The sequence below is a fragment of the Jaculus jaculus genome, chromosome 10, assembly GCF_020740685.1.
Source record: "Jaculus jaculus isolate mJacJac1 chromosome 10, mJacJac1.mat.Y.cur, whole genome shotgun sequence".
Taxonomy (NCBI): domain Eukaryota; kingdom Metazoa; phylum Chordata; class Mammalia; order Rodentia; family Dipodidae; genus Jaculus; species Jaculus jaculus.
This window is the reverse complement of record NC_059111.1, coordinates 34,097,878-34,114,840: the sequence shown is the minus strand read 5'-3', so window position 1 is coordinate 34,114,840 and position 16,963 is coordinate 34,097,878. Positions and strand designations below refer to the sequence as shown.

General features: G+C 38.4%; 1 protein-coding gene across 2 annotated transcripts in view; it reads right to left on the bottom strand.

Annotated features, from left to right (window-relative positions):
- Positions 1-11,271, bottom strand: part of LOC101599483 (pleckstrin homology domain interacting protein) — a 148,301-nt gene extending 137,030 nt beyond the window's left edge. Inside the window, exons 1-4 of one of the 2 annotated variants that reach the window (XM_045160004.1) lie at positions 11,016-11,271; positions 10,842-10,900; positions 10,678-10,707; positions 10,433-10,492 (exon numbers count right to left, since the gene is read on the bottom strand). In XM_045160004.1, coding sequence (XP_045015939.1) covers positions 10,433-10,492; positions 10,678-10,707; positions 10,842-10,900; positions 11,016-11,055 — 189 coding nt within the window. In that variant the 5' untranslated portion in view covers positions 11,056-11,271. The remainder of the gene's footprint in view (positions 1-10,432; positions 10,493-10,677; positions 10,708-10,841; positions 10,901-11,015) is intronic. The other variant, XM_045160003.1, reaches the window with a different exon arrangement.
- Positions 11,272-16,963: the final 5,692 nt, after the last annotated feature.

Here is a 16,963-nt window from a genome sequence, read left to right as displayed (position 1 = left end):
CCTTCATACTAAGTGCATTCCTATTCATTCCTGAATTTAAACATCCTCATGTTGCTTCTACCTTAGGAAAAGCCAAAAATCCTACCTGATCTGTTATCCAACCCTCTGAATTTTAATGATCCAGCTACCATATTCCCTTTTTCTTCTGAGACATGTTTTTGTTTAAGTCTGTCTCATTTCAGAATCCTCCAATTTTCTCATTTCTACTGTAAAATAGCTTTCAACCCTATAACTTAAAAAAGAAGTTCACCTAGTTATTCATCCTTTAATCCATGTCTTAATGTTTTGGTATTATCTCATGCTGTTGAATACTTTCTCAATTTCCTCTTAACTTCTGAGGCATCCCCTGGCTTTTCTCTTATCTCTTTAACCTTTCCTTCTCTTCTTTATAAGCTTATCCTCTTCTCCTTAGCCATTCAAATGAAGTTCCTTGAGGTCCTCATTGTGAAATCCCAAAGCCATACTTTATTTTTGCTCACACTGTGTATTCTTTCTTTCCTTGGACAAGTCTTATGCCAACAACCAAATATGCATGGATTTTCATACTTGCATATTCAACTTTCTTAGGAAACCTGGAATCCTAATAAAGCTTCAAATATGCACTTGCAAAAGTGAACTCAAGTATCCTCATGTCAATACTCCACACAAAATATTCTGAAGACTGGTAAAATGTCAACACTATCTATCTATCCAAACTTTAAAGGCCAGAATCCAAGAATCATTTCTTAACTACTTATTCCTTCCTCCCACCCCATCACCAATATCCAATCACCCAGTTTTTTGCCTTTCTATTCTTAAACCTATGTTAACTCCCTAACAGCCCACACAAGTCAAATCATCTTTGCAATTAATTCCTGTCTTCCCCATACTCATGCCTTCCAAATAATCCCAACCTACTCTCTGTACTGCAATTAGAATGCTCTTCCCAAAACGCACATCTCATCAACTCATCCTTACAAGCCACAGGGAACAATTTTCAAAACCCTAAGGATAAAAGTAGCAGATAAAGCTACAATGACACAGTGACAATACTAAATACTCATCCAAAATGGCTACAGGAAATCAATGTGAACAGTTCTACTTTTCTCAACATTCTTGAGATTACACTGTATACCAAGAATTTAAAATCTTGATTTAGTTAATATGAAATTTATAACTAAACTTACCTCACAATTTTTAATAACCATCCTTAGCTCAGAGGCCTTTAGAAACATGTTTCTTGCACAATTTACTTTACTTACTGACATGAATATCAAGGTTCCAACATCAGCAACAAGAGAATTCTGGGAAACTAAGGCAACTCTTTGTATTTCTTTTCCACTGAGGTCAAAAATCAGTTATATCATACCTTTCTCAGATCACATATAACTAATATTTCTAGAGTCATTGCAACTTGAGTGACACAATTATCTGAGAATTTACAGTACAAAAGGGTAAAGGGATAAAACTGAGCTGGCTAGTTTACAACCCTGCATCCTTGAGTTCATAGCTTCTTTGAGGGTGGCACACAAGCAATCATCCTTTCTAGCCAACAAATTTTGCCATTATCAGAAGACAGTATTAAAAGGTGTTACCAGCAGAGTAAGACACTAGAAGCTACCAAACTTACTATCATTAAGAACTATCCTTGCTGGGCATTGTGACTCACACCTTTAATCCCAGCACTTTGGAGGCAGAGGTAGCAGGATCACCATGAAAATTCAAGGCCACCCTGAGACTACATAGTGAATTCCAGGTCAGCCAGGACTAGAGTGAGACCCTACCTCGAAAAACAAAACAAAACAAAACAAAAAAAGAACTATCCATATTCAAACAACCTGGGTTGCACTTGCTTACAGTGAGCACGGAAAAAAAACACTTCTACGATTAGGATTTCAAGTAACCACCACTCAAGGGCATCATAAATTATTATTTAAATCATCATGTTCTTAGCACAGCATTTGACATGAGTTGACTTATTGTATTTACATTCCCAATTACAAACTTTATATTTACTATGTTAGGGGAAAACTAACTAAACAAGGGTATAAGTTCTGGTTTTTAGAAGTCTACATACAAGTATGTATTCTATATTGAGCATACTCCTCTCCTCTCATCCCTGCCCCTCCTATTATTCTTTTGTTTCCCCAGGCAGTTTCATTTTTACTTTTATCCCTTACTTGCATGACTGTTTTGTATTTATTAATCATGTTTTCAATGAGCTTTTCAAAGATCAATACATTCATGCTAATTACTTGGTATGCCTGTGTTGATTTACAAATGCTATTTGTTCCTGTAGCATATAACTGAATCTTTTTGAAAATGAGATTCACTTAAGTTTGCCCCCAAAATAATCTATGTTGACTACACTATTCACTTCATCTACATGCTTTCAATATCTGACTGGTCCAGTAAATTCTGTCAAATCCAAAAGGCTATTTACTACTGTTCTCTATCATATTTTACACTCTAAAAAGCCTGTTTTTATTTCTATGACTATTAAATAAGAGATTTCAAATTTTAAAAAAAGTTACTCTAAGATTTATTACTAAAAATCTTGGTTATTAAAATTCTCAAAATGACCAAATTTACAAAAAAAATGTACAAGTTCAATTTTATCTATCACCTTTTAAAGCTAGTATGCACTTTCTAATCAGATGTCTAACATCTCCACAGGAAAATAAATTTCGTGCAAGTGTATCTGAAAACTTTTGTTCTTTATAAGCAAACAAATTAAGGATTTCCTATCTCATAGGTAAAGAACTCAAGTCCATTTTTCGAATGATATACCATCAGAAAAAAGAAAAAACTAACCAAACCTAAGTCTCCTGATTCCAAATCTACTGTGGGTAAGGTCTTGTTCTAGTCCAAGCTGACCTGATAATCACTCTCAATTCCCAGGCTGGCCACTCCTATCTCTGCCTCCAAACCCAACCTCTACAGTGCTTTAAAAAATTGTATTACTGTTTCCTTCTCGGAACTAAGTAGTTTTTCCCCATCATCACACAAGCTTGGTCACTAAAACCTAACAGTTGTGGTGGTGCACACCTTTAATTCCAGCACTTAGACAGTGGTAGGATTGTGAGTTCAAGGGCAGCCTGCGGCTACAGGAGTGAGTTGCAGGTCAACATGGGTTAGAATGAGACCCTACCTTGTGGGCAAAAAAAAAATAACTTAGCAAAACCTACATATATACATACATGCCAAATTCTCTTGAGCTAACTAATTTGAGAACTTTCTATGTTTATGACTTCCGTATAATTAGAAGCCTAACAGTATACAACCTTATCACGTATCCAAATTACTCTGGAGGGTTATTTCTTCTAATTGTGAGTAAGCAATTGAAATACAACTTGAAAGACAATCTTATTTAAAGAATTTAGCCAACCATTAAGAACTCATCTAGATAATTTAGTTTGTATTTCAATACAATTCTCAATATCAACCTGTCAAAGAAAATGCAATACAGAATACTGCTAATGTTATTCATCACAACCTGATGTCTTATTTAAAAAAAAAAACAAACAAGAATGAAATAAAGCAAAAAAAAAAAAATCCTCTATTCAGAATTAAAGCTTCCATACTTCCATACAGAGTAGGAATACTCTAGTAAAGTAGCTTTTTTTTTTTTTTTTTGTAAATCATAAAGAACAAGTTAGGTCCTTAAAATAATACATTTCTAGGATTTTAAATCAAGTAATATTTGCTAAGTGAAGTTTGTTCACTAACAGAGAATCTCAGTAAGAGACTATATCTCTTTAACAAGTATATAATTTAAAACTCAAATTTATGAATCTGGTATAGGTTATTGTCTACTAGCCAAAAGAAGGAAAAATCCTTAAACTGCTTACCCTACAATGTCAATGCAAATAGTACTAACAACCGGTTTCATTTTTAGTTATGCTTCAGCTTTCTGTACTCAGGATAACTATTACTTCATATACAGTATCAGTGAAGTTTTTCAATCAAGACAACTAATACTACTCATACAATGTCAGTGAAGTTTCAATAATGCATGTTTCACCAAGCTGCCTACAACTTAGTACTTCCTCAAACTAAACCAGAATCAACTGATACAAATAAAAGTGGTAATTTCTTGCATTCTTATATTTTAACCTTGAGCACGATATGCTATATACCTATTTTGCACCCAAAACAAGAGAGCAAATAGATCCTGTCACCAAGACCAGAGGCCAACACAGCAGGAGTCCAGAATTCATGGACTTTTTGGTACTGCCTCATTTGTAATGCCAAATAACAACCAGCAGCTTATCTAATAAATCTCATTACAATTTAATTTTAATCTAAGGAAAAGATAGACCAGACTATGTTGCCACTTCAATTTTTTTAATATTCCAAACTTATCTTCCCTTTATCTGGCCTGGCCAAGTTCATGTTAGTTCATACATTTGTAGTAAATAACTATGGGTTGATGACATAGTGACCAAATATTCTCAAATTGATATGCATCTGTTGAATATAGCTGCTTTTTGTTTTTCAGCACCCTACATTCTCAAGTTTCATATATTCAAGACTTTTACCAATTCAAAGTAACTTATTTTCAGTTATCTTTTCAAAATAGCTTTTCATAAAATATTCCAATGAAATTTATTGACTTTCACAAAATAGTCATGTCAATAAAACAGCTTCTCACAAGCAAACTAATGAAAACTGAAAACCTTCAAATATTTCAAATTTATTCCTAAAAACTTCAATTTAACTATTAATAGCCTTTCTTATCCTTCAATAAAATAGTAACAACTTAAAATCCTTACTACCTAGTTTTTTAAAATGTGTCAAGTACTCAAGTAATGCCTTATTTTCCTGAAATCAAAAAACTTAAATCTGAAAATTACTTTAAATGACTGTTCAGTATTGCCTACTATTTAAAACCAAGTGGATTAATAGTAAAGATATTTTTTTCTGTAAATCCTAAAATTTGAGAAACCTATTTAATCAATTTAATCAACCTATTTGATACCATATAGAATAAACTGCGTAGGACTCAACTTTATCTGTTGCAATTCCAGAAGGATATGGTAGACAACAGAAAATTTGGCAATAAAAAGAATGCCTGCAGGTGAAGAGGCTCCACATTAAATCTACAAAAACAAAAACGTGTAGCCTGTTTTATAAAGTAACTCTGAATGATAAAAAAATTAAATCTTATCAAGTTATTTATTTGAGATAGATGATTGATTGATTGTGAGCGGGGGTATATGTGCACCAGGGACTGCCTCAGCAAACAAACTCTGGGTACATGTGACACTTTGTGCATCTGGTTTTACATGGGCACTGGCGAATCAAACCCGGAAAGTCAAGCTTCGCAATCACATGCCTTTAACCACTGAGAATTTTTTTTTAATATTTTTATTTTATATTTATTCATTTGAGAGTGACAGAGAGAGAGAATGGGTGTGCCTGGGCTTCCAGCCACTGCAAAGGAACTCCAGAGGCATGCGCCCCCTTGTGCATCTGGCTAACATGGGTCCTGGGGAATCGAACCTCAAATGGGGGTCCTTAGAATTCACAGACAAGTGCTTAACTGCTAAACCATCTCTCCAGGCCAACTGAGAAATTTTTTAAGCCCACTTGATAGAATTTATTTAATCTAAAAGTAATCTAAAAGGACAAGAAAATATTAAATTCTATTTAGAAAATATTTTGGAAAAGGTTAACAAAAACCAAAACATATCTTGCAATTTCCAAAAAGAGCACAAGCCACCATGACTTAAAATTCCTAATTTCTAGCAGGAGGCCAATTTAACACCCAGTCCCTCTTAATGAACTCCTAGATGCCCAATAATCATTACAATGCTCCTAATAATCATTACAAGCAAAACCAAAGAACAACTACGAAACTCCTCTTGTCTTTAATTCAGAACAACTACCCAGACATTTCTTATGGTTTGTTATTACACAAGAATTCATAGCAAAATTAGCAAACAACTTTTCTATCCACACAATGTTTAAGCAATTTATTTATTTATTTATTTTTTACATTTACTAAATTTTGTTCATTTCTTAGGCTTGGTCATTTCATCATTGAGTCTATGAAGTATGTATTAGTAGCAATTTCTAAAGTTTTAAAGTAGTCTTTCTAATAAATTGTGGGTATGTTTACAAAGTTATATGTACTTTTCACATATAAATATTTGCCTTAAACACAACTACAACACCTCAAAGCTCCATTTGGAACAACCTTTACTATCATTGCAAATGCTAATAACAACATACCCAATGCTTACATATTCTATGTGTCTCACTAGTTATTACTCATAACACCTCTTAAGGCAGACAATTAACCCATCTTACACAATGAGAAAGAGATACTTTCAATACTTTTCTGCCACTCAATAATCCTATTAATCGCCATGTGGTCAGGAAAGAAACAATTCACTTTTTGTGTTCATGTCACTTTGCAATTTAAGTATTAGGACTCTAACATGGACTGATTTCATTTTTAAAAAATTTTATAAGTGCTTCAAATTATTAAAAATGATGCAAGGCCCAATAATTGTGTAAAAAAAGGTAATTTTGGATCCTTCATCCCCTCAGCATACATTGCTATTTCCTTCATACTAACATACATTTCCCATTATAATAATTTTAAGATACTAAATAAAGCCCTACTTTTTGAGTTGTCAAGCTAAGTTTACTATTTTACTAACACTTTACTTAAAAAAAAAAAATAGCAACTTTACTGGTACACATTTGCCTCCTCATATGTCTCTCTCCTCCCAGAAGACTCATACTGAAGTCTAGAAAACACCTTAATAATAGAATACAAATTCTGATTCAAAAAACATACTATTTTCCTAAAACTCCCCTCCTAGGATTTCTACCTTCATTTTCCCATTAGTCAGCATGCTTTGAATAAATGTATACATACCAATGTCAATACATACTTCAGTAGGGCATATCATGGGTTCTACTGATATCTGAATTTGAGACTATAAATAATCTATGAAAACTAATACCTAAATCATGGTAGAAAACAGTTATTACATAGCAAGGGAAAGGTAATCAGCAATGGCTGGTATATCAATCATCTTCATCTTTACATGAAGAAATGGTTTTACCACCCCCAAAATGACACTATGAAAAGGACTTATTGTTCTGAATCAACATTTACATTTTGGGAAAAAAAAATGAAATATAGTTGAGTACTTAGAAACAATGCATTGCTGTTAAACTAGAAGTTCGAACTCACTGGTTTTCAAGTTAGAAATTTAAAATCCACTTTTAGAAATGAGAGGACTAAGGCAACAGCAATTCTAGGGTTTGCCCAGATGACCTGCAAGCTGTTATCAGGACTGAAGAACCAGTGCATATCTCCTGACTCCCAAGCTCTTCAATTGGGGAAGGGAGAGGAGGGGAGAGGTGCTAACAAAGTGGAAGCATTTTGAGCAAATATATTACTTTTAAAAAGTAAAAATTACATTATTTCAACATGTAGCAAGACATCCTAAAAAAAAATGTAATCTAAGGGGATAATTAGGAAGTAGAATAAGCCAAGTGCTCAAATAAAGAAATAAACTAAAATCCGGCGGTTCATGCTTTAATCTCAGCATTTAGGAAACTAAGGCAAGATGTGGTTCCAGACTAATCTGGGTTAGAAAGCAGGTTTCAAATCAGCCTGAAATAGACACTGCCTCAAAATACTAAATCCCAAAATATAGTTAGATTTTCTTAGTCTATAAAAAGTTTGCCTAAATACTATGGCTTCATTTAAAAGAATTCTGATGAATATTTGAAAAAAAAATTCTTTTGCTTTTCAAACAATTTTAATATCCTATCAAATTCCATTCGCTATTTAAATGTTTTGAATGTTAACACAGATGTTAGTAATTTATCATGACATTAATATCAAAGGCAGAATTCTCAGAAGCATTTCCTTTTTTAATCACAAGTAAAATAAATGCACTAATTTTATTTTTTAACTTTTAAGTATTCAAACTGCCCTTAAAACTTCATTTTCTTCTTGTCCAAAATTCAATCACTGTAATTCTATCTGTAAGCTGACTAGATACTAACCAATACTCACTTTAAAACTCATTAAAATAAGAATACACATCCCCATCCTAAACAACTCTAACTTGAGATTTTCTAGAAACGGCAATTTGACATACTGCATCAACAAATCATTTCCAGGTATAAACAGAAAATACATCTTAAATAGCCTAATAAAAGCAATGTTCAAAATTCAATTTGATAAACACATAAAACTTTTTAAGTAACAAGAATAAATTAAGAGAAATATATCTGAGATTTTGTATGTGCTTACCTAGGCATAAAACTTCAAGGTACACTAAAGTGCATAGAAACCTTTATGTCTAGATGTGTGGGTTAACATATATAATTTGATGGATATGCAAGCACCTCAAATGGTGCCTTCTACCTGGTACTTTAATGTGAATGAATAAAAAAGAGAAAACGAATCAAAGAACTCAAGTTTTAGTAAGAATTTGAATGGTAAAGCAAAGCAAACATGAATATGTGTGCTAAGGTAAGGTAAGGTAAACAGTCTGGAAGCCTGAAAAACTATTTTCATGCAAAACAGGCAGATTTGACAAATAACACTAACAGAGACATATTAAATGTGGAAAGTAGGCTAGGAATATAAATTCTTTTATTAGGATGAGACTCCCTCTCCCAATCAAATTAAACCTAAATCTAAATTGGCACTACTGTTTTATCTAGATAAAACAGCTACTTCTACAGGAGCTGGCACACCTAAAATTTTGCTAGGCATCATTAGTTGCTTCATTCAGAAGAAAACAAAACAAAACAGCAAACATCATTACCAGCCTTCATGAAAACAGTAATCCTCAATGGGTTAGATGGATGTGTGGATTAAGAGATGTGTAAAATGGGTTTTGTAAAACTTATCCCATCCTCACAATGCAGTAGTTTAACCTTGATGACAGTGTCCTCAAGTAGTCATACAGATATGGAAACAAAGATTTTTGTCAAATGTTATAAAACCTAAAATTAACGTCAAATGTTTACTTCAAATTCCATCCTCTTTGGCCCAAGTACTGACTCAAAGAAACTACCCTAAGTCACTACCTGAAAACACTAAATCTCCACTAGATTTTAAATCTAAGGACCACTGCTTGAGTAACAGCTGCTTGGTCACCAACAATTTACATTGAAGCCTAAGACAAAAGCTAGACGTACTACATTCAGAATGCAACAAGCCATGTCCACTATTACACGCCTTCAGCTCACAAACCTTTATTCTCAACTACATGAAACTCCTAGGCATTCAGCCCCGACCACGTAGCACTGTTCAGTACAAAAGCACAGTTACATGTCTAAAAAAGGAGTGCCCGGCACACATTTCAAAGGCTTGGTGTGTCCTGGTATGACTACTTCAACTACTCAACATAAATATTCATGCAAACAACCTCAATCAGTTTAGGTCAAGCCAATGCTGGGCAAGTTACAGCTCCTTGAATAACAACTTCACAGAAACAACTTTACCTTGCCATTCGCCAAAGTAGTAATAGTTCCACTTTCAGAATGCAACTTCAGACACTATTAAAACATTCTCTTGGAAAACCCACAATTAGGCAAAAAAAAAAAAAAAGGTTATTTTTCAAGCCATAAGCAAAATATATCTCCATGTAAACTCAAAAAAAAAAAAAGGAAAAAAAATTTATTAGCCAAGTTCCACCCCACAGTCAATATGTGGGTCAAAATCAAAACTCCCCAGCGGCCTCCATTAATAGTTTTTAACTGAACAATAATTATAAAAATTAGACCATAGCTGTTAAAACTTCCAATTTCACACTTCTACAAATGCATGATTTTGTAAATGCAAAACTGCAGCAGCTTGCTAACATGCATCCATCTGAACGCCTCCAAATAAAATATAAAAAACCCAAGGTCTGAATTTAAAGAAATCAAAAAGGAGAGGTTAAAAATTGAACTTAAAAAATAATCACTGTAGCGGAGGTTCGGCCGCGGCTGGGTCGCCTCCGAGTTTGGTGCTCAGGCCACTTGGAGCAGTCAGCCAGCAGCTATTGTGTGGCGCTGGAGAACGCCGAGCCCAGCCGAGCCAGCCGCGCGGGCAGCGCTAGCGAGGAGCCGGCGGGCGCGCTCCCCGCTCCCCGCGCGCGCCCCCGCGGCCGCACGGACGCGCGCGCCGGCCCCTCCTCCTCGGGCCTTGCACTGCACAACACTCATGACGTATCTTTATTTCTAGCACATTAACAAAATATCACAAATACATTGTCCACGGCCCCTGCGGCCCCCGGGGGTACCGCCATCCCCCGGCCCCAGTCCTCGAAGCCCTCGCTCCGACCTTCCAACCCTGCCCGTGGCCTTTGGAGCCCGCACGATCCCGGGCCAAGTTTTTGTCTCCGTAAAAAAAAAAATTGCGGGAAATTCAATTTTTATTCGACTCGGGGAAAAGTTTCTTTGCCGTGCGCCGCGAATGTCTCACCAGATTCTGGTAGGTCCGGGGATGCTCCTTCCCGGTCCAGTCGGTGCGCCGGGGCAGCAGCTGCGGGGAGAGCACGCCCCGTGAGCCCGGTCCCCACGGCCCCGGCCCCGGCCGCTCCCCTCCCCCGCCCGCCGCCCGCCCGCGCCCCGCCGGGGACCCTCCCCCAGCCCCGAGCCCCGCGCCCCGGCGGCGGCCCCGAGGCGGCCGCGAGGCGGGGGGACGCGCCGGGCCTGCGCCGCCCTTACCTCCTTCTCGGCCACCTCGCGGATCAGCACCTGCAACAACAAAGCGGGGCGAGCTGAGCCCCGCGCCCCGGCCCGCCGCCCCGCCGGCCCGCCGCCGCCGCCCTCCTCCCCCCACGCCCGTGGGCCGCCGGCCGCGAGCGCCGGCCCGGCCCGCGCCGCCGTACCTGAGCCGCTTGCTGACAGGGTCCATCTTCCAGGAACCGGGCGATGAGGAAGTAGAGCTCTGCGCGGGAGAGAGGGACGGGGGAAAGACACGGGCTGAGCGGCCGGCGGCGGCGGGGGGCGGGGGCCCGCGGCGATCCCGCACGGTGCGGCGGCCCCGGCAGCCCCCGACTTACCGGATCGCAGCTCCGAGAGGCCTTTCCTCTCACGAGACATGTTTACGGGTCACTTGCGGGCCTCGGGCGAGTCGCCCGGCCGCCGAGGGGACGCGGGGACGGTGCCGCCGCCCGCCCTATAGCTGTCAGTGTGCGTTCACGAGCCGAGCCTCGGCTCCACCATTCAAGCAACGGCGGCGGAGGCGGAGGAGGAGGAGGAGGAAACAACAACTCTCAGGCAGCGGGCCCCGGCCGCGGCCGCCTCCGCCGCGGATCCCTCCGCCGCAGGAACGAGTCCGCGCCTCCGCCGCCCGCTCCGGGCTCGGGGCCTGGCCCGCGCACCCGCCCTGCCCGCCCGCCCGCTCGCGCCGCGCCGCGCCGCGCGTCGGGAACGGGAGCCCCGGGCCCCCGCACCCCGGCCGGCCCGGCCCGCAGAGATTTGTTTATTTTTTTATTTCCAGCCGAGAAGACGTCGCAGCCGAGGCGGCGGGTTGGCTGGCAGGCGCTTTCTCTGTGGAGGCCGACGGGGGAGGGGGAGGAGGGAGGAGGCCGCGGGCTGCGCGGAGGGATCTGACGCACACAGAGCCGCAGCACTGGCTCTATTCAGCGGCGCTGGCTCGGCTGAGATGGAAGTTACTTTCTATGTAGCAGAAATAGGAAACAAATGAAGCAAAACTGCCCCAAAAGAGGGGAGATGCCGGAGGATGGGGCTCACGCGCGCACAGCACACACACACGCGCGCTTGGGGAGCCCTCGGCGTGGCGAGGCGCTGCCCTCCCGGCTTATTCAATGCTAGTGTTGCTCTCTGTCTCTTGCCATGTGCATGTGTTATAAATGCTGCGGATTGGCATCCCTGTAAGTCTTGTCCTGCGCGATTTCTGCAGCCTATGCAACTGTTGTGTAATTTATTGGAGGGCTGTATATTGCCGTATAGAGATTCGGGCTGCCTTTTTTTTTTTTGTTAAGCACTTGGGTTTTGCAAACCCGTTATTTCCTGAAGCCACCTATGCATATTTCTTTTATGACTGCCGCTGCCTGAAGCATACGTTTAAAAAAAAAGATGTTTCTGTATTGTTAAACGGACAAGACGAACTCCGGATTTGTACTTTGGCTCACCTTTTTTTTTTTTTTTTTTCCCCTGATTACAAAAAGGCTAGCGGTGACTCATTAGGGATTTGGAATTAAAGAACCTTAAAGCTTTTTTGAGTGTTTACAAGAAGGGATCGTGTAAAGCTAAGGGGGGAAAAAAAAGACGCTAATATTTATCTCTAGCTGATCTGAGGTAAATTACTGACAGATCGATAACCTACCGAAGGTTATTGAAAGAATATACCACAGTTTAGTTTAATCACCAAGGTGATTAGCGATTAAATAATTTAAATTATCTGGGTATCTTGCAGTTGACTTCGTCATGCTAATTAATGGCTTCTAATTTGAGGTGTAAACCATTCCTGTTTACAGTTAAATCACGGGAAGACTTCTTGAAAACTGACGAAAAGCGAAAAAAAAAATCTTCCGTAAATCAGAATATAATTACCAGCTTCATATGCTAAATCATATATGTGTGTTTTGCTGATGAGGATAGGGGCCTTGTTATTTAAAAAACGAATATGGGTGAAATTAATGGAAACAATGGAAAAAGCCATTTGTTGGAAAACAAGGACACTAAGTGATATTTATGTCCAGATGATTTAAGCACTTTCCAAAGCGACTTGAGAGTTTAATTTTTTTTTAAGGTTGGTATTTTAAAGAGAATTGGAATAGTCATTCTTTTGTTAATCCTTAACAAAAGATTGTCCTTGAAAGTCTTAGGTAATCAGCTGCATTTATGGGTCTAGTTTTAGAAAGTAATTTGTGAGGAAAGGACTAAGAAGCCTTATTGTGGTTTTCCAGGTTGTTTCCTCCAGCCTGTATCCTGGCTGCCTTCCTACCTAGTGGGAAAGGCTGCTACTGCCTTGGGCTGCGCTGCCACAGCGCAGTGGTGTGATTCCCTGCACACATCTAGGAGTCATCACGCATGCAAGAAGAGGGAAAAGCCTCTTCAAACCCTTTGGAATGATGGGATGTCAAATTGCCTTTTGTAACTCAATAAAATAAAAAACGAGAGGTTACTATGATTGGTCCTATTGTCACCTAGCTATCAAGTAACTGCTATTTATTGGCATAGCTATCCTCAAATTCTGAAAATGTTCACAGTTTTAAGACATGTAATTTTAAATTCTTACTGTGATGGGCAACATATCCTGCTTCTAGTTGATTAGGCTTAAAAAGATATTTATATGCCCCTTTGTATTTCTTTGTATGTTTGGTGGTATTTTAACCTAACTTTTATGTTCTTCAAATAATTGTAAGATTATTTGAAAATTCACCATTGTGAATTTCTTCAGAGAAACAGAATATAAGAACTAGAAATTCTAATTGAGATTTTCTCATTCTGAAATGTGTATATTGATTGGCCTGATTCTTACTAGTAGATGTTTATGAAGAAAAATTAACCAAATTATGGCATGGAATGTAACATTGGGGTAAAGTTTTCTATGCAGACCTTGTGGATGCTATGCTACACATGGAAGCTGGTATGATTGTCTTATGTATGCTTTCCATATGAAAGCCGTGGGAGCTTCCTCCTAGGTACACTACTAAAACTTAAGGTGTTTAAGAAAGTCAGCTTCTTCTCATTTTGACTATGTTTTTAAATTCTTCTTGAAATATTAACTTGAAATAGTTGTACCCCTTGCCTTTGAACTAATTACTATCAATGTGCTGTTTTTAAAACAGAGAGAGAGTGTCCCAACAAAAACTAAGACTTCTTTTCATCCAAATTGCTTTTTAGCTCTGGATGTTCAATTGAAACTTACAAAGTTTTTCAAATGTTAGAAAAGAAAAAAGTAAGAGAGAGAAAAGAAGAAGAAAACCTACTTCCAAACGTTTCTTTAATATAAAACACAGTTTTGAAATCCACCATCAATTAACTCGTTCATTAAGTCACTTATTGTGCACATGTGTGCAGAGTCTATGCATATCAGATAGAAGGAAAAGTCTTATTTAGAAATCCTATTTTTTGTTCTCAAAGCAATGATGCATGCATTTTTCCACAGCTATTCTTTTGCATATAAGGGCATCCATATCTCTCTTTTTATTCTTCCCATACCTCAAAAATAAAATGTTAGTTTGAAAAGCTCTCAATAGGTTTGGACTCAGAAAGTTCACACAAAAAAAGTTGAAAAGCCTACAACTAGTATTTTTATATAATAGACTCTGTAAAAGAATTATAAACTTTTTGGTTTTTTAAAAAATATTTTTATTTTTATTTATTTATTTGAGAGAGAGACAGAGAATGAGCATGCCAGGGTCTCCAGCCGCTGCAAACAAACTCCAGATGTGTGTGCCCCCTTGTGCATCTGGCTAACATGGGTCCTGGGGAAATGAGCCTCAAACCGGGGTCCGTAGGCTTCATAGGCAAGTGCTTAACCACTAAGCCATCTCTCCAGCCCAAAAGAATTATAAACTTTTTAAAGATAAAAGTTTCTATGAAATTTCTCACTTTGCACTTGGTGTCACATAAAGCAAGCATTTAACAAAAACTTTGTCTTGATCTTCATTAAGCATTTGTACTAAAAAAAAAAAAATTAAAATCTGCCAGCAATTCTTCTAGAATAAAATGAGGTATTATTTATAAAATTTTAAAGTTCCCCAACATTTATGACATTTGACTCATCTCCATTGGCATGGTGAATAATATATAACTTTAAATTTTTCCACAAATACCACTTGGCAAATTTTATATTAAATCTAAATTCTGTTTTGGTATTCTGCTTTACAGTAAATGTTTTACAATGAGGTATGGAAATACAAAAGTAGAAAGCACCCTTCTCCAAAAACACCATTTTAAAAATACTTATTTGCTCCAGAATACAACATTACTGGGTTAAAAGAGTATTGTTTAATAAACGACACTCCATTTTGTGACTTACCCTCCAATACTGTATGTTTCTGTCTATGCCTGTGTAATTTTCACTGCTTCCTTACTTTTTCCCTCAGGGAGCATGAATATTACATTTGAAGCACATAAGTAGCTATGGTATTTGGCTCCCACAGAAAGATAGGGCTAACCGACTTTAGTAAACCATCCTATTATTTAATAAGTTTTGCTCTTTAGCATTATTTAATAATTCTCTCTCAGAGGTCACTGAGAGCTTTTATGTAAATCAGAGCAAATTTCCTCTTAATCTGTAACAACGATTATCTAGGCCCCAACAATCCTGCCCCTTCCCCATTTAAATGTTGTTAGTAATTCATTCAAGCTTTCTCCAAGTAAAATAACACTAGGACTTCAGATATTTTTTATAATTTGCTAAAGAATACATATCTTCATGTATGTATTTACATGTTTAAAAATCATTCCATCAGCTTAGCAGTACAAAGGTTGAAGGAGAAAAACAATTTCAGAGCATATTCCCCCAGGATGTGGAGCAACACAGTGAACAAGGTAGAAGAGGCTCCTCCATATGGCAGGAAACAGAAAGAAGTCTGCAAGCATGTTCTACCAGCAAGAGGCTGGGTGGACGGGGGGTGGGCTGGACCACACTGGGAACAGTGGAAGAGGAAGAGGTAGACATGGGGGAGGAGGATGCAGAGGCTTTGCAAAGTGCTGGTGACAGAGCTTTAAATAAAGCATACCATTGCTGATGTGATTTTAAGATAGGATTTCAGGGCAGAAGTTTATATGCACTTGAATTCATACACTTTAAGATGGAAAAACTCCAATTCAAGTTACAGAAAGCAGTGGGTGGGGAGAGGTTTATCTGACAAGTGATGAGGAATCTCTTCATACAATAAAAACACTATGAGGGATGGAGAGATGGCTTACGGTTAAGGTGCTTGCCTACAAAGCCTGAGGACCCAGATTCGATTCTCCAGGTCCTACATAAGCCAGATGCACAAGGAGGCACATGAGTCTGAAGTTTATTTGCAGTGGCTAGAGGATTTGATGTGCCCATTCTCCACTCTCTCTCCCTCTATCTCAAATAAAAAAATTTTTAAAAATCTACAAATGAAGAGCACCCAAGTGACACTTGGCAAAGAAGTAGAACATGATCTGAGCTATCAATGTCAACAAATCTCAGCAAGTAAAATCTAACTTAAAACTGAGAATGGGCTGGAGAGATGGTTTCGTCGTTAAGACAATTGCTTGCACAGCCTAGTTCAACTCTAGTTCAATTCCCCAGTACCCATGTAAAGCCAAACACACAAAGTGGTGCATGCATCTGGACTTCACAGCTGCTGGAGGCCCTGGTGTGCTCATATTCTCTCTCTCTCTCTCTCTCTCTCTCTCTCTCTGTCCTTGCAAATAAATTTTTAAAAAAAAAACTGAGAATAAGGGCTGGAGAGATTGCTCCGCAGTTAAGGAGCTTGCCTACAAAGCCTAAAGACCCCAGTTCAAGTCTCCAAAACCCAGGTAAAGCCTGATGCACAAGTTGGTACATGCATCTGGAGTTCATTTCAGTGGCTAGAGGCCCTGTCATACCCATTCTCTATCTTTTCTTGCTCTCTGCCTCTCAAATAAAATACTTTCAAAAACTGAGAATGAATTTAGTTTAAGGTAAAATTTAATGATACGATGTTAGATTTAGAATGATTTGATAGTCAAAACTGTTCTTTCCAGTTTCAGAACTTCTGTAAGGCCCATTGATTATTTGTAAATTGCTTTTGTTTATCTTCATATATGTTTCTACACTTTGTGACTTTTGCATTATCCTTTTGGATGGATATACCCATATACATTTATTGAAGTAATGACTGCCTAGCAAAAAGAATGAGGCCCATCATATAGTTATAGAATAACACCAATATTATTTTAACTGAAGTGTGTATGCTTTAATTTGGAAAAGCTTATCATTAGATTCTGGGATTACAAATCCTACTTCACTCAAAAGTTCCAGATTTGTGCTTGGGTGCACAAAAACATG